The following is a 26,872-nucleotide window of genomic DNA, read 5'->3' on the forward strand; positions in this document are numbered from 1 at the left end:
TTATAACATTGTCATATTAGTATTTGAAGTGTATTTCACTCTCCTCACTACAAAGCCAAACTGATACTCTTAACCTGACCCATCCCCAGCTCCTCTTGCACAATTTCTTACTGATGCTGTTCTTCTCCTACTCAGCTTATGCTGGTATTCTTCTCTTGTTTTCTTTGTTTCCAGTCGAAACAGGTGCTGTCTCCCTACTCCTTTGGCAAAAGTGAATATTGCAGATGCTGGAGATTAGAGTCGAGTGTGTGGTGCTGGAAAAGCACAGCAGGTCAGGCAGCATCTGAGGAAAATCGGCATTTCAGGCAAAAGCCCTTCATCAGGAATGAGGGATGGAGAGATAAATAGGAGGGGTGGGTGGGGCTGGCGGGCAGGTAGCTGAGAGTGCAGTAGGTGGGTGGAAGTGGGGGTAAAGGTGATAAGTTGGAGGGGAGGGTGGAGCAGATAGGTGGGAAGGAAGATGGACAGATGGGACAGATCATGAGGACGGTGCTGAGCTAGAAGGTTGGAACTGGATAAGGTGGGGAAATGCAGAAACTGGTGAAATCCACATTGATGCCATTGGGTTGGAGGGTCCCAGGCAGAAGATGAGGTGTTCTTCCTCCAAGCGTTGGATGGTAAGGGAGTGACAATGGAGGAGGCCCAGGACTGCATGTCCTTGGTAGAGTGGGAAGGGGAGTTAAAGTGTTCAGTCACAGGCCAGTGGGGTTGATTGGTGCAGGTGTCCCGGAGATGTTCTCTGAAGCGCTCTGCAAGTGGACGTCCTGTGTCCCTAATGTAGAGGAGGCTGCATCGGGAGCAACAGATACAGTAAATGACATGTATTGAAGTGCAAATGAGACTTTGATGGATATGGAAGAGGTTTGGGGGGGGGGGGGGGGGGCAGGTTTTGCAATTCCTTCGGTGGCGGGGAATGTGCCGGGAGGGGAGGGTGGGTTTTTAGGGGGCGTGGACCTGACAACGTAGTCGTGGAAAGAACGGTTTTTACCATTGCTCAAGTCCAAGCTCACTTTCTTTCTACATGGGCCGTAGTAAATGATACTGATAATCATTCCCCATCAGATTACACTGGTACACTCACTCACCTCACGATTTCAAGCCACCTTTCCCAATCAGATTATTATAGAGTGACAAAGTAATAGAGATGTACAACACGGAAACAAACCGTTCGGTTCAACTCGTCCATGCTGACCAGATATCCTAACCTAATCTAGTCCCATTTGCCAGTACTCAGTCCACATCCCTCTATATCCTTCCTACACAGATACTCCTCCAGATACCTTTTAAATGTTGTAATTGTACCAGCCTCTATCACCCTCTGGCAACTCATTCCATATATGCACCGTCCTCTGTGTGAAAAGGTTGGCCCTTAAGACCCTTTTCAATTCTTCCTCTCTCAACCTATGGCTATGCCCTCTAGGTCTGGACTCCCCCAGCCCAGGGAAAAGACCAAGTCTATTTACCCTATCCATGTCCCTCATGATTTTATAAACCTTGAAAAGGTCACCCCTCAGCCTCCGATGCTCCAGAGAAAACAGCCTCAGCCTATTCAGCCTCTCTCTGAAGCTCAAATCCTCCAACCCTGGCAAAATCCTTTCTGAATCCTTTCAAGTTTCACAATATCCTTCCAATAGGAGGGAGACCAGAATTGCACACAATATTCCAAAAGTGGCCAAACCAATGTTCTGTTCAGCCGCAACATGACCTCCCAACACCTACACTGAATGTTCTGACCAATAAAGGAAAGCATTCCAAACACTTTCTTCACTATCCTATCTAACTGCAACTCCACTTTCAAGGAACTATGAACCTGCACTCTAAGGTCTCTTTGTTCAGCAACACTACCCAGGACAAATTGTCTACCTCCCCACCCCCACTCTCCTCTAGCTTACTCCCCACCCCCACCCTCCTCTAGCTTACTCCCCACCCCCACCCTCCTCTAGCTTAAGCATAAACCAAATCATCCGCTGACATTTCCGCCACCTCCAAACAGACCCCACTACCAGGGATATATTTCCCTCACCCCTTTCTGCCTTCCGCAAAGACCGTTCCCTCCGTGACTACCTGGTCAGGTCCACGCCCCCAAACAACCCACCCTCCAATCCTGGCACTTTCCCCTGCCACCACAGGAACTGTAAAACCTGTGCCCACACCTCCTCCCTCACCTCTATCCAAGGCCCTAAAGGAGCCTTCCACAGCCAAAGTTTTACTTGCACATCCACTAATATCATTTATTGTATCCGTTGCTCCCGATGCGGTCTCCTCTACATTGGGGAGACTGGGCACCTCCTAGCAGAGAGCTTTAGGGAACATCTCCGAGACACCCGCACCAATCAACCACACCGCCCCGTGGCCCAACATTTCAACTCCCCCTCCCACTCTGCCGAGGACATGGAGGTCCTGGGCCTCCTTCACTGCCGCTCCCTCACCACCAGACACCTGGAGGAAGAACGCCTCGTCTTCCGCCTCGGAACACTTCAACCCCAGGGCATCAATGTGGACTTCAACACAGTTTCCTCATTTCCCCTTCCCCCACCTCACCCTAGTTCTAAACTTCCAGCTCAGTAACTGTCTCCATGACTTGTCCGGACTTGTCCTACCTGCCTATCTTCTTTTCCACCTATCCACTCCACCCTCTCCTCCTTGACCTATCACCTCCATCCCCTCCCCCACTCACCCATTGTACTCTATGCTACTTTCTCCCCACCCCCACCCTCCTCTAGCTTATCTCTCCACGCTTCAGGCTCACTGCCTTTATTCCTGATGAAGGGCTTTTGCCCAAAACGTCGATTTCAAAGCTACTTGGATGCTGCCTGAACTGCTGTGCTCTTTCAGCACCACTAATCCAGAATCTGATTTCCAGCATCTACAGTCATTGTTTTTACACCCTCTTCAGGTCATACTGGTTTTATCCTATTCTCTAGGTGCTAGTCTGAATACCTATTTATTGCTGTTGTCCCAGTGGCTTGTACATTATTGCCTACTGCCAAATTCCTGACCTCAAACATACTCAAATGAACATGAGCAATAAGTTTTGCCAACAGCACCTAGAAGAAAGTATACGAGTTGTGTTTGTTTTCATTCATGAAAGAAACAAGTAGAAATTCAACATTGCAGCAACTAAAAACTCAAACAGTTCCACACTGTGTTACATGTATTTAATTAGAACATAATCTGGGAAACAAGACAAATTGTATGAGTCCGTACCTGCACCTGGAATGATCGCCAATTTTGTTTCAACAAGTCCCATTTTTGCAGAGGTAGCTGTAAGTAAAGAACAGAAGTAGACATTGATCAGAGACTTGGTTTACACACTGAACTTTTAGTGCTATTTAGAAAGTGTTCACTTGTAGGACCTTCATTTTTCAACCTTTTGGGTGCTCCAACAATTATATTAGTATTGATGTTCTGAAAAACCATATACTAAATATTAGGATAAGAAATATGATCACAATTTATGGATGAATAATTATATGTATGGGCTACCCTTACACTACAAAAAATATAATAACCGTATTACTGAACCATTCTCATTTGATTTAAAGTTAAACTAGAACTATTTTCCACTCAAGACTAAATACTCTTGCCAGTGTACAAAATTACATCATGTTTGAATGGATGCATGTGCAGCTCACAGCGAATCAATTTACAAATTAGGAAGGTCTTGCTACACTTCAATACAAACAATAATATATTGGATTAAAAGATTTAGTATAAATTTTAAAAGTATGAAAGGCTTTGATGAAATCAGCAACAGAAGGCTGAACGTGGAGTATTGATTTAAAATTTTCACAAATTTGAAGTGGAGCTGAAAGTCAGTAATGTAGAAGGTAGATGAAGCAACTTCAAACTGTTAGCCATAGAAAGCACTTTCTGAGAAGTGCCATGATCAGCAGCCTCTGACCTAGCCATGGCTAGAACTCCAAGAATAAATGATCAAACCCTATCAGTTTCAGAGAAAACAATGGCATAGTGATAATACCACTGGACTAGTAAGCTAGTACCCCATGTAAAATTCTGGGGATGTGGATCAAATTACACCATGGCAGGTGATAAAATATGCATTCAATAAAAATATGGAATAAAATGCTAGCTTAATAGTGATCATGCAACCACTGTGGATTGTTGTAAAAACCTTTCTGGTTCAATAACGTCCTTTAAAAAAGAAAAACATCTGTTCTCACATGTCCTGGCCTACATGTGACTCCAATTCACAGCAACTGTGTTAACCCTTAACTATCCATAAGCAAATAGGGATGGGCCAGACAGCAATGCCCACATCCCATGAACAAAAATAAACTGAAAAAAGGTATCTGTGTTGGACATTGCCCTTCATATTCTGGCATGTTGCTGACAGCTTGGGGAATAGATCTGCTAGCCGTAAAATTAAGGATATTTCATTAAAACACTACTTAAATACCTGCTAGAATATTTAGCTGACTAATTCAACAGCTCCATTTGTATTCTCCACCCACGTCCAAATTGGGATTATACAGCAATATTATCAGGGAGGGATTTTGTCACTGGGTCAGAATTCTAGAACTCCCTCTCGAACAACATTGTGAGTCTACCTACAGCACATGGACTGCAGCAATTCAAGATGTTAGCTCAGCACCACCTTCTTAAAGGCAACTAGGATAGACGATAAATGCTGGCCTACATCCCTTGAACGAATAAAAGAAGAACTAATGACCACACATCACCTTTAGAGAAGTTAACTTTCAAGACACATTCAAGGCCTTCCCCACTTGCAATAACAACTGAAAACTGAAAGAATGGCAGAAGCTGTAAATCAGAAACAAAAACAGAAGCTGCTGGAAAAGGCCTGCAGGTCTGGCAGCATCAGAGCTAATGTTTCAGGTCCGATGACTCTTCCACAGAATGTTCTGAGGAATGGTCACTGGACCCAAATAGTCAACTCTGATTTCTCTCCATAGAGGCTGTCAGACCTGCTGAGCTTTTCCAGAAACTTCCATTTTTGTTGCTAGTAATAACTCCCTCTTGAACACTGACAAATTAGTTAAAGCTGTTGAAGACAGGAAATGTGATAATAATTTATGGCCAAATAGTTATGTGTGCCATGTACTACGGATTCAACTGGAAAGACAGAAAGTAAGGACTGCAGATGTTGGAGATCAGAGTCGAAAAGTGCTGTGCTGGAAAAGCAGAGGTCAGGCAGCACCTCAGGAGCAGGAGAGTCGATGTTTCTGGCATAAGTCCTTCATCACTCCTGAAGGCAGCCCTATGGTCTGGTATGTCTGTGACGACTTCAACATTTAACAAAGAAATTAACATGGTATGGAAACAGTTTAGACCCTAAGGAAGAGGAGCTCTACTTTCCCAAAGTGCTCAACCAGGGGTGACAAAAATTTATGGTACCCTAATTCTAAAAATAAAGTTGCAAAAATACAGCTTACTCCCTATTCTACTTGTAGCTACTCCTAACTGGAAATCTGTGAAGTGTACCATCCTCACGTCTCATCTGCAAATGTTCTGTGATATCCATCATCCAATAATCACTAGGCAGACTCCTCCTTCTATTGTTCTCTATTTGCCCATTATGAAAAAATCTTTAGTTGCTTTTGGCTCAGATCCATTGTTTAAGTGTCTTATAGTCTGCACATGGACTTTTAAGCACACATCTTGGCATTCACGTTTCAAATATTTTCACTTCTTCCACACATTTTATTTGCTTTCCAGACTTCTTAGGCAAATAGGGAAGTGAATACAAGATAATATCGGAGCCATTTTCTTTTTTCTTGTTACAAGCCTGAGATTTCTTATCATCTACATCATATTATCTTCAAAAATTATCTGGCTATTTCTATGGTTGGTATTGAGAAGGGAGTTCGATATTTTTGTCACAACAGTCAAGGAATGGCCTTAGAATGCTGTGTAGATTGGAAGGAAACTTGCATGAAGTGATATTCTGGTGTGACTGCAACTTTGTCCTACCTAGTGATAGAGGCCATGGGTTTGAAAGGTACTGTCAAAGAATGCTTGGCAAGTTGGTGCAGCAGATCTTGTAGATAGTAAACACTGATTGTGTGTTGAGGGTCACACATTCTTTGGCTGGATGTCTTTGTCACAGATGGCTTCTTATCATCGGCATGACATTCATGACAGTAAAAAGAGTTATTCCATGACAGTCTTGAGTTGTGCATTGTAGCCTTTTGGACAGGCTTTGAGTCAGAGAATGAGTCACTTGCTGCAAGATTTTCAGCCTCTGATCTTCTCCCATAGCCATTACTTATTTGGCTAATCACATTAAGTTTCTGGTCAATGCTCATCCCCTGGATGCTGATGATGGGGGATATGGTGATGACAATGCTGTTGAATGTCATGAGGAAATGGTTCTTTCTTGTTGGAGGTGGTCACTGCTAACACTTCAGTGACTCAAATGTCACTTGTCACTCATTAGCCAAAGCCTGAATGTTGTCTAGGTCTTCCTACATCTGGACAATGGACAGCTTCAGTATCTGAGGAGTTGTGAATGATTCAGAGTTGTGGTAGAAAAGCGATAAACATTGCAATCTAGAATCCCTATCATAGTGATTTAGTGTACAAATAGCTTAATGACACAGGCTGAAATTATTTAACAATTATCATTTGAACACAACAAAAAAATCAAATAATTATATACTTTTACTTCGCATTTTGAGGCGCAGTGGATAACGTTCTTACCTTGAGCCAGAAGCTCTGGAATCTAAACCCATTCAAAGAGTTGATGGTCAAAAAGGTGCATTCTGTGGACGAGCAAATTAAGTAACAACCTGAAAATCCCATCAACACACAGTAATGACAGGTGGTACAACATTCTTGGTCAACTATGTGATGGAAAAGGAAATCAGAGCCTCTACCATCGCTAACCATACCTCCAGTCTACAACACGCATGTGTAAAATTGCACATTGCCAAGGCATCAGACTTCCTAAGTGCATTACCTCACAACATCAAGAAAAATTAGAGAGCAAAAGTCTGGAGGGAACCTAACAGACTATTTCCCATGTGATTTCACTAAACATTTAATAGAATTGTCTCTTACCAGCCACACGAATGTCACAAGCCAGAGCCATTTCTAGGCCCCCTCCTAAGGCAGCTCCATCAAGAACAGCAATTGTGGGCATTGGGAGGTTACCTGCACACAAAGAATTTTCTAATAAAAATTGTAATGCTAGAAGTAATATTCCTTTCAAAACAAATTAGCTTTGTTTCAATTTGTACACACACATTTTCAAAAATTCAAATAATTAAATTCCTCTATTTCTTATGTCAAGGTGCAGTGGTTAAAAATCTTATCTGAGCCAAAAAATCTGGAATCTAATCCCATTGAAATGGAAACCATTGAAGCTGTAGTACAGAAGTAGCATTACAAGTAACATTAAACCTTTCACCCAACAGCTTCAATTCATGAACACAGAAGCCATAATACAGTATGATTATTTTAACAATAACCAAGGTGTTGATTTATGTATAAGCACAGTTATCTACAACAAGACTGCCTGTATCTTTTCAGGCAATAAACCTGAGCTCTCGCTTTGATGATTGATTCTCACATAGTGCAAAATTTTTTAGATGACCAGGACTCCCACCCCACCATCTAGCAGGGACCATAATTTCCCCATCAATGTTAGATAATGCACAGCCAATTAGCATTTGACAAGGTGTTAATTGGCTTTTTGAGGTGGATTTCCTTCCACAGAGAGCTGCCAGCTAATTGGATAGTCTAAAGTTCTATGTGAAAAGTTTCACATTTGAGAAGTGACCACAGCTAAAATTTGAGCCAGTACTTGAAGATCAGCAATTAACCAAGACTGCATTGAATGTTAAGTCTGAGTATCACTGGGACTTGGGTGGTAGGGCCCAGTGAGGGGTTCAAAAGGGGCCAGGTTTGAGAGGTAGTGGTGGGATAAGAGTTAAAGATAGCTATAAATTTAGGGGGTAACCCATATTGGCACAGCAGATCCGCAAAAATGGCTCTCCCTCAAGCTCAACTCCAGCCCACACAGATGAAGCTCACAGACTTCCCACATGGTATGGGCCTCGTTCTGTTGCAGGGAACATGGCAGCTGAGGCAGTAAAGGCATTTAAGTGGCCCCTTGAGGTCTTCAATAGGCCAAAGCACAAGTGAGCTATCCACCACATCCATTGTCCTTCTTAAAATGGGAAAGGTTAGAATGGCTGGCAGGCAGGCCATGAGTTGCAATTTTTGTGCAATACTTTGAAAAATTTCTAAGCAAAACTATAATGAGCAATAATGCCTTAAATTTATGAATGAAAAATTTAGATTCTTCATGAAAACCTGGGAAATGCAGATGTCCAGTGACTACTCCACACTGCCCAGTTAATTGGAATTCTGAGGCAAATGTGAAAATTACTTTGACGTGTACAACGCAACCTTAGAATGGAAAAAATTGAAGGAATGCAAAGTAGTCAGTCCAATAATTAGTCATTCTACAACTAGATTCTTCCAATAATTTATTCTTCCAATAACTATAATTTTATCAGAGCCAGAAATAGAAAGAGGACTGAGTTATGAGATTGAAATGAAATGACTGAAAGCCATAGTTCATTTTTATCACTGTCATTTTGTTGCCAGAATGAAGAATTGGAGATCTAGTCAGAGTTCAAACATTCAACACACTCAACTGAAATCAATCCACTCAGCAACGTGGGACCTACGTAGAGATGTTCCCACCCCATTCACATATGGTGCATGTAAATTACTAGATCTATTGTCACAACTACAGACATCTATGTGCAATGGAGAAACTTCCCCTTCACAGAGTTAAAAACTGAAAACAGATTATGCCTATCGGTCAATTGTTCCCTCACAAAAGGGCCAACAATTGAACAACAATTACAACACCAGGGTGGCAAGGTGGCTCAGTGGTTAGCAACAATACCTTTCAGCACAAGGGACCCTTTGATTTCAGCCTCGGGTGAATGTGTGTAGTTGGCACGCTCTCCCTGTGTCTGCATGGGTTTTGTCCAGATACTCCGGTTTCCTCACACAATCCAAAGATGTACAGATTAGGTGGATTGGCCATGGGAAATGTAGGGCTACAAGGATAGGGTAGGGAGTTGAGCCTGGTGAAATGCTCTTTGGAGGTTCAGTGTGGATTTGGTGGGCCAAATGGCCTGCACTGTAGGGATTCTATGATTCGCAATAGCAATGCCGCATCATTCCTGAATCCAACTAACACGCATAACAACATTGTCAATCCCATCTCAGGGGCAAAGCAGTTGCCCACTAGTTAGAAAGTTGATGACACCTCAGGGTGCCTCTTCAGGGAAGGCCTGCCAAATTAACTATAAAACTGACAAAATAAAAACCAAAATAACTGCAGATGTTGTAAATCAGAAACAAAAACAGAAGTTCTAAGGATGGATCACTGGACCCGAAATATTAACTTTGATTTCTCTTCACAGATGCTGCCAGAACTGCTTAGCTTTTCCAGCAACTTCTGCTTTTGTTTCTATAAAGCCGACAGTTAAATGGCCAGAAGTGGGCTTCCCTGGAACAAAGAAATATGATGACAGAAATCACTCCCCCATTACTTTCCGCCCTTCCACCCTGCTCTGACAATTTCTGGTCAATCAGGGGATAGGAGGTGGGTACTTCAGACAGCAACGTGATGAAAGCAGTGGCAGCAGCTAGCAATGCAACCACCTAGCAGACCATGGTCAGTGAGATCCCAGACCATAGATGAGTGAAGACGAGTGGGAGTTGTGGGAGAGGATGTGAGGGTGGTAGCAAAGGCAAGGTTTGGCTCTCAGCAGTAAATTGCTTCTTTAATACAGTTCCTTTGTCAGCACCAATCAAATGAGCCTCAGCTTTTAGCTCATGAGTGACCAGTTCCTTCATGGAGTAACTTGCAAATGATAGTGTGTGGACAAATTTTACATTTTTTTAAATACTGGCTACCAGCAACACCACCAACTGCCGGTTCAAAGTGGAGAGGATCTCGAAGAAGATCACGCATATCGACACAGACATCAAGTTTCTGCAGAAATGCAAGAAAGCAAGAAAGATCTCAAAAAAGCTATGGGTCACGAACCCACTCAAATTGACCTACAACACAGACTATGCTGAGAGACTTTGCCATCACACCTCTCACAAACTCCTCAAATATCTTGTACACCAACTCTACATCAGGTGCCATAACCTTCAAGTCAAGATAGAGTCCATGTTTTCAGCTTGCATTCAAAATACAGCAGTACAGTTAAGAGACACTGCCAAGCAGACTATGCGATAGAACCACCTACATGCACACCGAGAACAAGAAACTGGAGAAACTTGCCATAATCACTAGCAGTAGCCAAGTCTCCCCGGCACTACAGTTGAAAATGGTACCACCACAGGGAAATCAATCGTCAACTTATTGGATCACACCCTTTAACTGGAAGAGATTGAAGTTCTCGGCCAAGGGCTCAATTTCTGCCCCACCACCAAAATGGACCCCATTGGTCTTGTGGCAGACACATAGGAATTCATGAGATAAATAAGACTCCAGGAATTCTTCCAAGCTGTCACCAGTGAGCCCAATGAGACAACCAATGAACCGGAACAGTTGTCAGAGAGATTCATAATACAGCAACAAAAGGAGGAGTCAATCCAGAGGGCCGCTGCCCTGGGCGTGACATGTATGCTCAAACCGTCAGGAAATGCGTGAGAACGCTTAATTCATCAACTGTACCTACAAGGTAGAGCAAAATGTCACCCAATCACAACGCAATGCTATCCGTGTTCCCAAGACCAATCGCAACATTGTCATCAAACCAGCAGACAAAGGAGCCATTGTTATTTGGAATAAAGCAGACGACTGTAAGGAAGTGTACCGACAATTGAACAATCAGGAAGACTACAGGCAACTACCGAACGATCCAACCAAAGAGCACACCCGTGAACAAAACAGATTAATCAAGACTTTTGATCGACTCCTTCAGTGAGCCTTACACATATTCATCCCACGTACCTCTTACGTAGGGGACTTCTACTGCCTTCTGAAGATACATAAAACCAACACACCTGGACGCCCCATCTTATCAGGCAACGGGACACTGTGTGAGAACCTCTCTGGCTAGATCAAGGGCATCCCAAAACTCATGGTTAAAGGGACCCTCAGTTTCAGTTGCAACACTATACATTTCTTACAGAAACTCAGCACTCATGGACCAGTCGAAACAGGAACATTCCTCGTCAAAATGGATGTTTCGGAACTCTACACCAGCATCTCCCACAATGACGGCATCATAGAGTCATAGTCATAGAGACGTACAGCACGGAAACAGACCCTTTAGTCCCACTTGTCCATGTCGACCAGATATCCTAACCTAATCTAGTCCCAGTTGCCAGCACTTGGCCCGTATCCCTATAAACCCTTCCTATTCATATACCTGTCCAGATGCCTTTGAAATGTTGTAATTGTACCAGCCTTCACCACTTCCTCTGGCAGCTCATTCTGTACATGCACCACCCGCTGCATGAAAAAGTTGCCCCTTAGGTCCCTTTTATAACTTTCCCCTCTCACCTTAAACCTATACCCTCTAATTCTGGACAACCCCCAGCCCAGGGAAAAAAACTTTCTCTATTTATTCTATCGATGCCTCTCATGATTTTATAAGCCTCTATATGGTTACCCCTCAGCCTATGATGCTTCTATTTCCAAATAAACCTGGTGGACTATAACCTGGTGTTGAGTGATTTTAAACTTTTTTACACTGGGAATGTTTGAATAAATAACTTTATACAATGTGGCTTGTCACACACGTGACCTCTAATGCCATGATTCGTTAGTAAGGGCTTTAGGACAGGCACCATTTTACCCACCACATGGAAAACGTTGCACCTTTGACAATGCAATATTCTCTTTAGAAAACACTGGAATATCAGCAAAGATGATAGGTTAAAGACCCAATTCTAAAAGCAATATAACGTATTATTATTACCATGAAAAGAAACTTCAATAAAAAATGGAAAAAAGATATCTACAAATGGAAATGTTCAAAATTGGAAATACATTTTCCACAGTGCGTTGTCATTCTTGAGAAACGTTTTGGTTTAAAAGTATATACCAATTATCTGAATAAGGAAAATTAAATGTTCAACACCAAGTTTGTAAAGGAGGCACCGCATATCATGAAAATTCATAAGAACTTCATTTTTTGTGCATCAAGATTAACAGGTGGCAATTGCATTTTTAATACAGATAAATGAAAAGATGCACACTATACAAATGAGAAAATAGAAACAGTAGATTATATTAAATTCATATAGTCTCATCATCAAGAAATATATTCTGTATAAATATATGCAACATTAATGGGCATTGAGTGAATTGAAAAGGACAGATAAGATACCTAATAGCTTTAACCAAAATGTAAAATATATTAGAAATAAAATAATTAATTAATTAAATAACAGGCCATTAATATAATTTCATCTGGTTTCAGGACTTTGCTGGAATTATACTGCAGTTTGTTAAATACATTAATGACTTAGATGTGAATGTAGAAGGACGTTTGTAGATGACATGAGAATTGGTGACGTTGCTGATAGCGTGGATGATGATCTCAGACTACAGGCTGATATTGGCCAACTATTAAATTGAGCAGAGCAATGGTAAATGGAATTTATTGCCAAATAAGTGTGAACTGATGCATCTTGGAAGGACTAATCAGGGAAAAGTTTGTACAATGCAGGAGCAAATGACTGCAGATGCTGGAATCTGTACTGAAAACAAAAAATGCTGGAAATCACAATGGGTCAGGCAGCATCCATGAAGAGAGCAAGCTAACATTTCAAGTCTAGATGATTCTTCTTCAGAGCTGACGTGAAGTTTGGAGGGGGTAGTATTTATGCAATCGTGTGGGGTGGAATGCTGGAAGAGAAAGGATGCTGATAAATGGATTCAGTGATCGGAATGTGAGAAAAACAGAAAAATAGTGAGTCCAACTACCAAACTGGAAAGAACAGATGGCCCCACTGGAGTGGGGGGAGGAAAGACAGGACATGGTGACAGAGAAAGCAACAAGTAAAGCTAAAAGGGAACAAATGGGTCTTAGTTCACAGTCTGAAGGTGTTGAACTCAATATTAAGTCTAGAAGGTAGTAAAGCACCTAGTCTGAAGACGAGATGTTGTTCCTCCAGTTTGCTCTGTGATTCACTGAAGCATGGCAGCTTGCCGAGGACGGACAAATGGATTCTGTGTTAAAATGACCGGCTTTGGGAAGATTGGGATCATGACTGCATATGGACCGGAGGTGATCTGCAAAGCAGGCACCCAGTCTGCATTTAGCTTCTTCAATGTAGGGTAGGCCATATTGGGTGCAGTGAACGCAACAGACCAGATTGGGGGAGATACAGAGGAAATGCTGCTCCACCTGGAAAGATTGTTTAGTTCCTTGGATGGTGAGCAGGGATGAGGTGAAGGGGCAGGTGTTGAACCTTCTGCAGTTGCATAGAAAGGTGCCATGGACAGGTGAGGTGGTGTTGATGGTCATTGAGGCATGGACTAGGGTGCCCCACAGGGAATGGTTCCCTACAAAATACATATGGGGAAGTTAGGGGAAGATGTGTTTGGTGGCAGCGTTCTGATGGAGTTGGCTAAAATAGTGGAGGCTGGCGGGATGGAAAGTGAGGACAAGGGGACCCAATCACGTTGTTGAGAGTGGTCGGAAAGGGCAAGAGCAGAAGCACAGAAGTTGGATTGGATGCAATTTAGGACCTTATCAATCAGTGAGCAGGAAAACATGGTTAAGGAAGAAGGAAGCCGTGTCAGCTGTGCTGTTTTGAAAGGTGGCACCATCCGAACAGACACGACGTAGGCAAAAGAACTGGGAGAATGGAATATAATTGTTACAGGATGTGGAGTGTGACGAGCTGTAGTGAAGGTAGCTATAAGAATCAGTGGCTTTGCAGTGGATGGCAGTGGACAGTTTATTTCCCAAAATGGAGACGGACAGATTAAGGAAAGGAAGGGAACTGTCAGAGATAGACCAAATGAAAGTTAGAGGGGTGGAAATTGCATACAAAATGAACAGATGTTTCAAGGTCCAGGCAGGAGCATGAAGTGGCACTGATAGTCATTGATTTACTGAAAAAAACACAGTTGTGGGACGGGGCCAGATAGGATTAGAACAAGGATTACTGCACATACCCAATAAAAGGGTAGGCCATATGGATCCCATACGGTACCCATACGGATGCCCAAAGCCATTCCTTTGACTTGACAGAATTGACATGAATTAAAAGAGGATTTGTTTAGTAAGACAATAAGGTCAGCCAAACAGAGGAGGGTGGTGGTGGATGGGAATTGATCAGGCCTCTGGTGCAGAAAGAAGCCGAGAACTCTCAGACCATCCTGGTGGGGAATGGAGGTGTAGAATGAATGGTAGGCCCCCAGGGAGTACTTCAGAACAAGAGGACCTTGGTCTATAAATCCATTGACCCCTGAATGTGTGAGCACAGGTAGTTAGAGTGATACAGAAAACACTCAGGATGCTTGCCTTTGTTAGCCGGGGTATAGAGCATGGGAGTAACAAAGTCTTGTTATAACTTTACAAACTTTGGTTAAGCCACAGCTGGAATATTGTGTGTAGTTCTGGTGTGATTGCACTGGAAAGGGTACAGAGAAGATTCACCAGGATGTTGCTAGTATTGGAAAATCTCAGTTATGTGGAGAGACTGAATATGGTCATAGCTTTAAATTAAGGGGGGGGGTAGATATAGGACTGATGTTAGGGGTAGGTTCTTCACTCAGCGAGTCGTAAGTTCATGGAATACCCTGCCAGTAGCAGTGGTGGACTCTCCCTCTTTATGGGTATTTAAGTGGGCATTGGATAGGTATATGGAGGATAGTGGGTTAGTGTAGGTTAGGTGGGCTTTGATCGGTGCAACATCGAGGGCCGAAGGGCCTGTACTGCGCTGTATTCTTCTATGTTCTATGCTCTATGTTCTATGGTGGGCTTGTTTTCCTGGGTGCAGAGGAGGCTGAAGGGTGATCTGATTGAGGCATGCAAAATTTTGAGAGGCATAGCTCGGATAAATCAAGAGAATCTTTTCTCCACGGTAGACGTGTCTAAGACCAAAGGGCACAAAGTTAAGGTGAGGACTAAGTGGTTTAGATGAGATCTGAGAAAAACCTTTATCACCCATAGGCAGAAGAAATATGGAACATGCTGTCTGAGAGGGCGGTGGAGGAAGGTATTTTCCAACATTTAACAAGCATCTGGATGAGCACTTAAAATGCAAGGGCATAGGAAGCTATAGACCAAGTGCAGGTAAATAGGATTAGAATATCTTGGTGTTTGGCATAGACATGGCAGATCAAAGGGCCTGTTTAAAAACCACAGAATTCCTACAGTATGGAAGCAGGCCATTCGGCTGATGGAGTCCACACCGACTCTCCGAACAGCATCCCACCCAGGACCATCCCCAACCAAATCCCTGCAACCCTGCATTTCCTTTGGCTAATCCACCTACCCTGCATATCCTTGGATACTATGTACATCACCAACCCAAGGAAACATAAACACATAAATAGAAAGTGGGATATAACACCAGCACTCCATTGGAGGCTCAATTATGATGTTACCTAGTATGGTGACAAAATGTCTGAAAACAAACCTTCCGGCTCAAATGAGCAAACTTACATCCAGAACCTCAAGCTGAGCTACAAATCTTCTCAAAACTCGCTAAGACTTTGGGCAATTTAGCATGGCCAATCCACCTAGCCTGCACATCTTTGGACTGTGGGAGGAAACTGAAGCACCCAAAGGACAGCTATGCAAACATGGGGAGAATGTACAAACACAGCATATACAGTTCCCCAAGGTGGAATTGATCCTGGGTCCCAGGCATTGTCAGGCAGCAGTACTAACCACTGAGTCACCATGCCATCCCCTCTCTGTTTCTAAGTTGTAGGACTCTAAGACTCCATGAAAGGTTAGCGTGGATTTCTTTTCTTAAACTAATATTTCAAAATTGAGAGTGTTAAGTTAATGACTGCAACGTGCTCTCTGATGTAAATCTGTTAATCAAATCCAAGCTAAGTCTAAGAGTGAACAAATTTTAATGAAGTGAGCAAATATATATAATAATACAATTATCAATCCTTGGGGCATGTTAATGGATGACTCTCAATTTAAAACCAAAATTGCACATGCTAGAAATGTTTAAAAAACCATGGAAAATACAAAAATACACCAAGTACACAGCATGCCCACATAGAAGAAAAAGCAAGTGACCAGAGGCTCATTGATGATGTTACCTAGTATGATGACAAAAAGTCTGAAACTGAACCTTCCAGCTCAGCAAGCAAACTCGCTAAGCAAGTTTTGAATTAGATTAGATTACTTACTTACAGTGTGGAAACAGGCCCTTCGGCCCAACAAGTTCACACCGACCCTCCAATGAGCAACCCACCCAGACACATTCCCCTACATTTACTCCATCACCTAACACTACAGGCAATTTAGCATGGCCAATTCACCTACCCTAATTAGGATTACCAAACACGCATTTTGAGGTCATTATATATTGTAGAGCTTAGAATCATTAATCATTCCTTTCAGCAGATACTGGATTCCTATTATTTGGCTATGGATCAGACCAGACCCTTCAAAATAATTTCCAAAGGTAGCCTACACCCTAACTTTTTCCTATTTTTAAGGCAAATGTAACGTGCTGTGTCCCAGATACAGTTTGGCAAGTCAAACTACTTGACATTCAGCAAAGCATTCATTCAAACACTATAGTTAAAATACAACAAAAGAAAGAAGAACTTAGAATAAAAACTCCATTGGAAAACTTAACAGACTAATAGATACGGTACCTATTAAGAATTAACTATTCCAATTTGGTAACATCCCATAAACATAGCCCTTGGCCAAAAAGACAAAGTTCAAGAAACAGGTACAATCCAGAGCCTAGAATGAGAACCCCCGGCTTTTGACTGTAATTGAGAGAGGGAGAAATAGTCTTTACTTAATAAAGAGTCCAGCAGCTTCTGCCAAAAGCTAAACATAAGAAATGGAAAAAAAGACTGGCCTAGAAGAGCTTGCCTTGCCCATCCAGGCTGTTTCTATTGTTCCAACTTTTAACAAAAAAAACCTAAGACCTGACAAGTAGTTTATCTCACCTCAGACTACTCGACACCTCTTGTTTAATTTCTCCCTTAACAGAAACCAGGACAAAATATAACCATGAAAACCAGAGCATCATCACAATTTGAAATGCATCTGTTCTGCTCTAAGTGTAGATGCAGGTCTCTTTATACAGATTCATTACTTTGGACATGAACTGCTTGAATATATGACATACCATCTTTGTATTCAGATATTCAGGGTATGAATAGAACATTACAGTATAAAAGAACACCTTCGGCCATCAAAACTGTGCCAGCTTTTTCAATATGCAATCCAGTGCATCATCTAGCAGTATTTACTTTTCAAGTATTTATCAAGATCCCTTTTGAAGGCTACAATTGAATCTGTATCCCCCATTCTATAAGACAACCACCTTACATTAATGCTCCCTCAATGTTGATCCTTTGGTCACTGTAAGTAGTTTGTTTTCTTTATGTGAAACAGTTCATGACTTAAAAACCTTTCTCAGATCACCTCAGCCTTGTCTGTTTGGAAGGAACCTACTACCCTCCCTTCATTCAAATGATGATCTGAAAACACTCTTACCAAATTCAAGCTACAGAATTTGAACCAAGAAGAGGTTAATTTGTGTGAGAAGTATAAGTACTAAAAGTACAGTTTAACCCATAGGCTTAATATACAAAACCTGTAAACCTAATGGCTGTTATCAGGCTAACAAGAAATCACAAGTTCAAATCTTACAATAGCATCTTGAAAATGGTCATTTCTATTAATTATATATTTTTTGTAAAATTGGCTGATCTGCCTTTTTAAAAAGGATGTTTTCAAAAATGTTATGACAGGTTGTTAGCCTCTATTTTGGATAGACATTTCAGGAAGACATCGGAGAGATGCATTCAAAGAGAGAATTCTCAGCCAAAGACAGCATAATGAGGAAAGCGTTTCAGAAATCATCAACTATTCTGTTGAAAGAACGCAGGCAATTTACAAACCATATTACCATAGAATTAGCGAGAAACAGGAAACCTTCCAATACCCGGTCATACAGTTTATCTAGCTGTACAAGCTATCTTCAACAATTCAACTGCAGAAGCCATTGCAGTTGCTGAATTCTAACTTCAAATTTACAACCCTTTCACATTGGTAAGACAAATTTTCATGCAAGCCAAGCCTGCAAAGATAATAGAGACTAATTTTTATCCTATTTTTATCTTTACAAATATATTTTACCTATACCTGCACTTGATATTTATATTTTAGCTAATAAATGTATTATAGGATTGAGCTATTTTACAAGTATTAGACATTTTAACTTGACCAATCAAGTGAAGAGATAATCTTTAGATTGACGACAGCTTACATTAACTGAGTAGAGTACCATCAAAGCATACAGAACGCTATATAAAGATGATGAGAAGACATCTCAAATAATTTAGGAGACATTTCAAGTAAGTAAACAGCTCTTCTAGAGAAATGTCTACAGAAGTGTGCTAATGGTGTTTGGAGAATATAGGATGTAGAGCAGTACACAAAGGTACAAGCCCTTTGGCCCAACATGTCTGCACCAGCCATGATGCCATTTTAAACTAACCCCATCTGTCTGTACATGGTCCATATCCTTCCATTCCCTGCCTGTTCATGTAACTGTCCAAAAGCCTCTTAAACTTTGCTTTCAACCTGCTTCTACACACCTGTGTAAGGGAAGAGGAAAACGACAGGATGTATAATGGTAAATAAAAAACAAAGCAGCAGATTAACATGTTTGCAGGAGGGTTTAATTACATCAAAGACTACGAAAGACTTATTAATGGAGATGTTAAAATTGAAAAAGAAGGTACAAAAACTTGCATAAAGGCACTTTACCTGAATGTTCATTGCAAGGAAGATGAGATAACTGCACAAATCATTATGAATGCATATGATTTAGTAACCATGATGGAGACATGGTTGCAGGACGGTCACAACTAGGAATTAAATATCCGGGGTATTAGACTATTCAGAAGGAAAGTCAGAAAGGGAAGGGAGGTGGGGTAGCTCAGGTATTCAAGGATGACATCAGGGCAGTGGTGAGAGATGATGTAGGTTCTATGGGGAATAAGGTTGAATCCACTTGGGTGGAAATTAGAAATTCTAAGAAGAAGGCGTAGTCTATAGGCCATCAAATAATATCACATTGGGGCAGGCAATAAACAAAGAAATAACTAATGCCTATAAAAATGGTACAGCAATTACCATGAGGGATTTTTAATCTCCATGTCGATTGCTCGAACCATGTCAATTAATGAAGCTTTGAGGTGGAGTTCATTGAATGTATCCACAACAGTTTTCTTGAAAGTACATAATGGAACTGCCCAGGGAGCAAGCTATAAGAGATCTGGTCCTGTGTAATGAGACAGGAATAATTAATCATCCCATAGTTGGGATACTCTTGGAAGAAGCAATCATTTAGAATATAGAATTTAGAATACAGTTAGAAAGTGAGAAAACAGATGGTTGAATTTAGAATACAAATGGAAAGTGAGAAAACAGATGGTGCAGGCTCGAAGGGCAGAATGGCCTACTCCTGCACCTATTGTCTATTGTCTATTGAATTTAGAATACAGGTGGAAAGTGAGAAGATAAAATCCAGTACCAGGGTCCTGTGCTTAAACAAAGGAGACTACAATAGGATGAGGGAGGAGTTGGCTAAAGTAGACTGGAAGCAAAGACTTTATAGTGGGACAGTTGAGGAACAGTGGAGGAATTTCAAACCAATTTTTCAAAGAGCTCAGCAAAAGTATATACCAGTGAAAAGGAAGGATTGCAGGAAAAAGGGTAATCAGCCATGAATGTCTAAGGAAATAAGGAAGGCTCTCAAATTGAAAGATAAGGCGCCACCCGGGTGTCACAGCGCCAGAGACCCGGGTTCAGTTCCCGCCTCAGGCAACTGACTGTGTGGAGTTTGCGCATTCTCCTCGTGTCTGCGTGGGTTTCCTCCGGGTGCTCCGGTTTCCTCCCACAGTCCACAGATGTGCAGGTCAGGTGAATTGGCCATGCTAAATTGCCCGTAGTGTTAGGTAAGGGGTAAATGTAGGAGTATGGGTGGGTTATGCTTCGGCGGGGCAGTGTGGACTTGTTGGGCCGAAGGGCCTGTTTCCACACTGTAAGTAATCTAATCTAATCTAATATAATATAATCTAATAAGGCATACAAAATGGCAAAGACTGGTGGGAAACTAGAAGATTGGAAAAACTTTAATGGTCAACAGGAATCCACAAAAAAGCTATAAAGTAACATAGATCATGAGAGTAAACTCGAATATAAAGACAAACAGCAAAAGTTTCTATAAATATATAAAAAGAAAAAGAGTAGCTCAGATAAACATTGGTCCTTTAGAGGATAAAAGGGGTGATTTAATAATGGGAAGCGAGGAAGTACCTGAGGTATTGAACAGGTATTTTGTGTCGATCTGTATCAATGGAGGACACAATAACATACCAGAATGTGAAAAGCAGACTAAGGTAGATGAGGGTCTAGAGACAATCATTATCATAAAAGAGGTAGTGTTGGGAAAGGTGATGGAGCGCAAGGTAAACAAATCTCCTACCCAGGGTACTAAAATAGGTTGCGGGAGAAATAGCAAATACGCTTGTGGTAATTTTCCAAAATTCACTGGACTCTGGGACAGTTCCAGTAGATTGGAAAACAGCAAATGTGACGCCACTGTTTTAACAAAAAGGAGATAGGTGAAACATGGGGAATTATAAATCAGTTAGCTTAACTTCAGTGGTGGGGAAAATGCTTCAATCTATCATCAAGGAAGAAATAACAAGACATCCAGATACAAACTGTCCCATTGAGCAGATGTAGCTATTTATCTTTATATTCTGAGCTAGTTTACTCTCATGATCTATGTTACTTATCTTTATAGCTTCTTTTGTGGAGTTCTGTTGACTTTTAAAGTTTTTCCAATCTTCTAGTTTCCGGTCTTTGCCATTTTGAATGCCTTATCTTTCAATTTGAGAGCCTTCCTTATTTCCTTAGACATTCATGGCTGATTACCCTTTTTCCTGCAATCCTTCCTTTTCACTGGTATATACTTTTGCTGAGCACTTTGAAAAATTGGTTTGAAATTCCTCCACTGTTCCTCAACCATCCCATCATAAAGTCTTTGCTTCCAGTCTACTTAAGCCAACTCCTCCCTCATGAAAGGCAGGTCATGTTTAACGAATTTGCTGGAATTCTATGAACACATTACGAGTGCAGTAGATAATGGGGACCCAGCAGATCTGGTGTATCTAGACTTCCAGAAGGCATTCGATAAGGTGCCACACAAAAGGCTACTGCATAAGACAAACTTGGATGGCATTAAGGGTAACGTATTATAACGGTTAGAGGATTGGTTAACTAACAGGAAGAAAAGAATGGGCATAAATAAGTGCTTTTCTGATTGGTGCACCTCAAGAATCAATGTTGAGACCGCAATTGTTTACAATTTACAAAGATGATTTGGAGTTGGAAACCACGTGTAGTGTGTTAAAGATTGCAGATGACACTAAGATGAATGGTAGAACAAGTGGTCGGGGACTCAAAAGTTTGCAGATATAACAGTTTAAGTGAGTGAGCAAAAATCTAGAAGATGGAGTACAATATTAGTAAATGTGAAATTATCCATTTTGGTATGAATAACAGTAATAAAGACTACTATTTGAAAGGTAAAAAAATTGAGGTGCAGAGGGATCTGGGTGTCCTTATGCATGAATCGCAGAAGGATGGTTTGCAGGTGCTGAAGGCAAATGGAATTTTGTCCTTCATTGCTAGAGTCAAAGGGATGTACAGCATGGAAACAAACCCTTTGGTTCAACTCGTCCATTCTGACCAGATATCCTAACCAAATCTAGTCCCCCATTTGCCAGCACCTGGCCCATATCCCTCTAAATGCTTCCTATTCATATACCCATCCAAATGCCTTTTAAATGTTGGAATTGTACCAGCCTCCACCACTTTATCTGGCAGCTTATTCCATAAACGCACCACCCTCTGCGTCAAGAAGTACTCCTTAGGTCCCTTTTAAACTTTTCCCCTCTCACCCTAAATCTATGCCCTATAGTTCTGGACTGCCCCCACCACAGGGAAAAGACCTTGTACATTTATCCGATCCATGCATCTCCTGATTTTATGAACCTCTATAAGGTCACCCCTCAGCCTCTGAAGCTCCAGACAAAATAGCCCCAGCCTATTCAACCTCTCCTTATAGCTCAAATCTGTCAACTCTGACAAAATACTTGTAAATCCTTTCTGAATCCATTCAATTTTTACAACATCCTTCTGATTGGAGAGACCACAATTGCACACAATAATCCAAAAGTGACCCAAACAATGTACAGTACAGTGGCAACATGTACTCAATGCTCTAACCAATAAAGGAAAGCATACTAAACACCTTCTTCACTATCCTATCTACTTATGATTCTACTTTCAAGGAATAATGAACCTGCACTCCAAACTCTTTGTTCAGTAACACTCCCTAAGACCTTACCATTAAGTGTACAAATCCTGCCCTAATGTGCCTTCCCAAAATGCACCACCTCTCATTTATCTAAATTAAACTCCAAATGTCACTCCTCCGCCCAGTGGCCCATCTGATCACGACCTCATTGTACTCTAAGGTAACCTTTTTCATTGTCCACTACACGTCCAAGTTTGGTGTCAGCTGCAAACTTAATCACCATATTTCCTATGTTCACATTTATATAAATGACGAACAGCAGTGTACCCAGTACCAATCCTTGTGGCACGCCAACAGGAACAGGCCTCTTGTCCGAAAGGCAACCTTCCACCACAACCCTCTGCCTTTTAGCCAGTTCTGTATCCAAATGGCCAGTTCTCCCTGTATTCTATCTGATAGAACCCTGCTAACTATCTAACCATGAGGAACCTTGTCAAATGGCTTGCTGAAGTCCATATAGATCACGTCCACCATCCTGCCCTTATCAATCTTCTTCATTACATCTTCAAAAAACTCAATCAAGTTCGTGAGACATGACTTTCCACGCACAAAGCCATGTTGACTATCCTTAACCAGTTCTCGTCTTTCCAAATACATGTAAATCCTGTGCCTAAGGATTCCCTCCAACAACTTGCCCATCACTGACGTCAGGCTCACCGGTCTATAGTTCCCTGGCTTTTCCTTACCACATTTCTTAAACAGCAGCACCACGTTAGCCAACCTCCAGTCTTTCTGGCACCTGATAAAGGGCCTTGCAATCACTTCCCATGCTTCCCAAAGAGTTGCCAGGTACACCTGGGGATTTATCCACCTTTATGCATTTTAAGACATCCAATACTAGCTCCTCTGTAATATGGACATTTTTCAAGATGTCCTTCTACACAGTAAACACTAGTACAAAATACTCATTTAGTATTGCACCCATCTGCTGTAGTTCCACACGTAGCCTGCCTTGCTAATCTTTGAGGGGCCATATTATCTTTTGTACTTATTGTATTCATAAAGTCCCTTTGGATTCCACTGAATCCTATTTGCCAAAGCTATCTCATGCCCCCTTTTTGCCCTCTTAATTTCCCTCTTAAGTATACTCCTACTGCCTTTATACTCTAAGGATTCACTTGATCTCTGCTGTCTATACCTGACATATGCTTCCTTCTTTTTCTTGACCAAAAGCTTAGTGTCTCTCGTCATCCAGCATTCCCTACACCCAGCAGCCTTGTCTTTCACCCTAATGGGAACATATTGTCTCTGGACTCTTGTTACCTAATTTTTGAAGGCTTCCCATTTTCCGGCCATCCCCTTTACCATCCTCAATCAACTTTTGGAAGTTCTTACCTAATGCCGACAAAATTGGCCTTTCACCAACTTAGAACTTTAACTTTTAGATCCAGTCTATCCTTTTCCATCACAATTTAAAAACTAATAGAATTATGGTCCTCAAAGTGCTCCCCCATTGACGCCTCAGTCATTTGCCCTGCCTTATTTCCCAAGAGTAGGTCAGATCTACTTTCCATCTTCTCTAGTAGGTATATCCACATATTGAATCAGAAAATGTTCTTGTACATGCCTAACAAATTCCTCTCTATCTAAACCCTTAACACTATGGCAGCCCCAGTCTAGGTTTGGAAAGTTAAAATCCCCTACCATAACCACTTAATTATTCTTACAGATAACTGAAATCTCCTTACAATTTCCAACTGACTACTGGGGAGACTATAGCACAACCCCAATCCCTTTCTTATTTCTCAGTTCCACCCAAATAATTTCCCTGAACGTATTCCCAGGAATATTCTCCCTCAGTACAGCTATAATCTTATCTCTTATCAAAGCTGCTATTCCCCCTCCTCTCTTACTCCCCTTTCTATCCTTCCTATAGCATTTGTAACCTAGAACATAAGCTGCTAATCCTGTCCATCCCTGAGCCATGTTTCTGTAACTGCTATGATATCCCAGTCCCATGTTCCTAACTATGTCCTGAGTTCATCTGCCTTCCCTATTAGATCTCTTGCATTGAAATAAATGCGATTAAAGTTCATCAGTCCTAACTTGTTTTCTGCTTTGTTCCTGCCTGCACTGTCTGTTCAACTTGCTCCTTTTCCCAACTGTTCCAGTCTCAGACTGATCGCTTTCCTCACTATGTTGTTGGGACCCCCCCTCACCTTACTAGTTTTAATCCTCCCAAACAGGTCTCGCCAATCTCTTGCCAGTATATTAGTCCCCATCAAATTCAGGGGCAATCCGTCCTTCTTGTACAGGTCACTTCTACCCAAGAAGAATTTCCAATGATTCATAAATGTGAACCCTTATCCCCTGCACTAGCTCCTCAGCCACACATTCACCTACTCAATCCTTCTATTCCTACCTCACTAGTTCACAGCATCAGGAGTAATCCAGATATTACTACCCTCAAGGACCCAGTTTTTAAGTTCCTGCCTAACTTTCTACATTCTGTCTTCAGAATCTCATCTTTTTCTCTTCCTATGTCATTGGTACCAATGTGTACAATGACCTCCTGCTGGTCCCTCTCCCCTTTGAGAATATTCTGCTCGGTCTCAGAGATCTCCTTCATCCTGACACTAGGGAGGCAATACACCCTTCTGATTTCTTGCTGCCAGCCACAGAAATGTCTGTCTGTGCTTCTGACTAGAAAGTCCCTTATCACAATATATCACTTGGAACCTAACGTACCCCTTGTTACATTAGAACCAGTCTCGCTACTAGAAAGTGGGCTGCTCATGCTACATTCCCAAGAGTCTATTGCCCCCTACTTTTTCTAAAACAGCATACTTGCTTGAAATGAGAATAATCACTGAAGACTCCTTCACTATTTGCCTCCTGTCCTACCATTCCTGAAGGTAACCCAATTATCTGACTGTACCTGTGGTTTTTCTCCCTTCCTATAATTGCCCTCCATCACACCCCTTAGCTCCTGTAAGTTTCTCTTTGCCTCTAATTGCTGCTCCAACCGATCCATGCAATTTGATAGCATTCACAATCAAAGACACTTCCTGTAGATAACCATCAGTGACATGGAAACTCCCTAAACTCCCATATCCGACAGGAAGAGCACATCACTCTACTAAAGGTCATCTTTGCTCCTTAACAATAACAGACCCAGAAAATAGCATCATCGTCTTGCTCCAAAAAACACTGCTCCAGGCTAACTTGGTACTTACGTTTTATATTTTTTAAGAAGTTTAATCAAGAGACAGATCTCAATAAAAAAGAACTCACTCTACTCACTATTGTAGAATTACAGCAAAGTTACACTTAAAAGCTGTGCACTTAACTTATCCCATGCAGTGAGCTCTCCCCCACAAGTTGCTCCAAAGTCGCTGTTTGTTCATTTTTCTTAAACACGCTGAATTTCGCTGTTTGTTCATTTTTCTTAAACACGCTGAATTTCACTGTTTGTTCATTTTTCTTAAGCACGCTCCGACGCCCAGAGTTACTTGAACTCAAACAGCAAAGGTAATAGCTGTGCAGATTCACTGTTGTGTCGAACAGCAGCATAGGTTTCTTTCTCTTACCATTTGATCTTTACTTTTGTCTCTCTTCCTCCTCTTTAAAGTGCCTTTGTTTTGAACTTTTCTCACCAAAGTTCCAAAACAATGCAACAGCTTATAAAAGAATAATTAATGCTCCTGGAATTCGAGACAATCACCTCCAACACCTAAAATAGCTCAAAAAAGGAGCAGCTCCTGAACCACAATATTTTTTCTGTCCTCCATCTTGGATTATCCAGAATCCTTTGAGAAACTGAGTTGAAAAGCACTGAGATTAAGTTACAGCTGTATAGGGTGCTTGTGAGGCCACACCTGGAGTACTGTGTGCAGTTGGTCTGCTTACTTGAGAAAGGATGTACTGGCATTGGAATGGGTGCAGAGGAGATTCATTAGGTTGATTCCAGAGTTAATATGGGTTGTCTTATGAGGTGAGGCTGAGTAGACAGGGATTATATTCATTGGAATTTCGAAGAATAGCGGGGGGGGGGGTCTTATGGAAAAATATAAAATTATGAAGGGAATAGATAAGATAGAAGCAGGGTGGATGTTTTCACTGGTGTGGGAATACTAGAACAAGAGGGCATAGCCTCAAAATTTAGGGGGAGCAAATTTCGGACTGAATTGAGGACAAGCTTCTTCACCCACAGGGTTGTGAATCTGTGGAATTCCCTGCCCAGTAAAGTAGCTAAATGTTTTTAAAACCAAGATAATTTTTTGAACAGTAAAGGAATTAAGGGTTATGGTGAGATGGTGGGTAAGTAGAGCTG

General features: G+C 41.6%; 1 protein-coding gene across 2 annotated transcripts in view; it reads right to left on the reverse strand.

Moving 5' to 3' along the window:
• Nucleotides 1-26,872, reverse strand: part of auh (AU RNA binding protein/enoyl-CoA hydratase) — a 342,490-nt gene that overhangs the window by 94,421 nt on the left and 221,197 nt on the right. For both annotated transcript variants that reach the window (XM_072586802.1, XM_072586790.1), the window contains 2 exons: nucleotides 7,045-7,137; nucleotides 3,208-3,264 (listed from right to left, as the gene is read on the reverse strand). In XM_072586802.1, the coding sequence (XP_072442903.1) occupies nucleotides 3,208-3,264; nucleotides 7,045-7,137 (150 nt within the window). The remainder of the gene's footprint in view (nucleotides 1-3,207; nucleotides 3,265-7,044; nucleotides 7,138-26,872) is intronic.

Source organism: Chiloscyllium punctatum, chromosome 2, assembly GCF_047496795.1.
Source record: "Chiloscyllium punctatum isolate Juve2018m chromosome 2, sChiPun1.3, whole genome shotgun sequence".
Classification (NCBI taxonomy): Eukaryota; Metazoa; Chordata; class Chondrichthyes; order Orectolobiformes; family Hemiscylliidae; genus Chiloscyllium; species Chiloscyllium punctatum.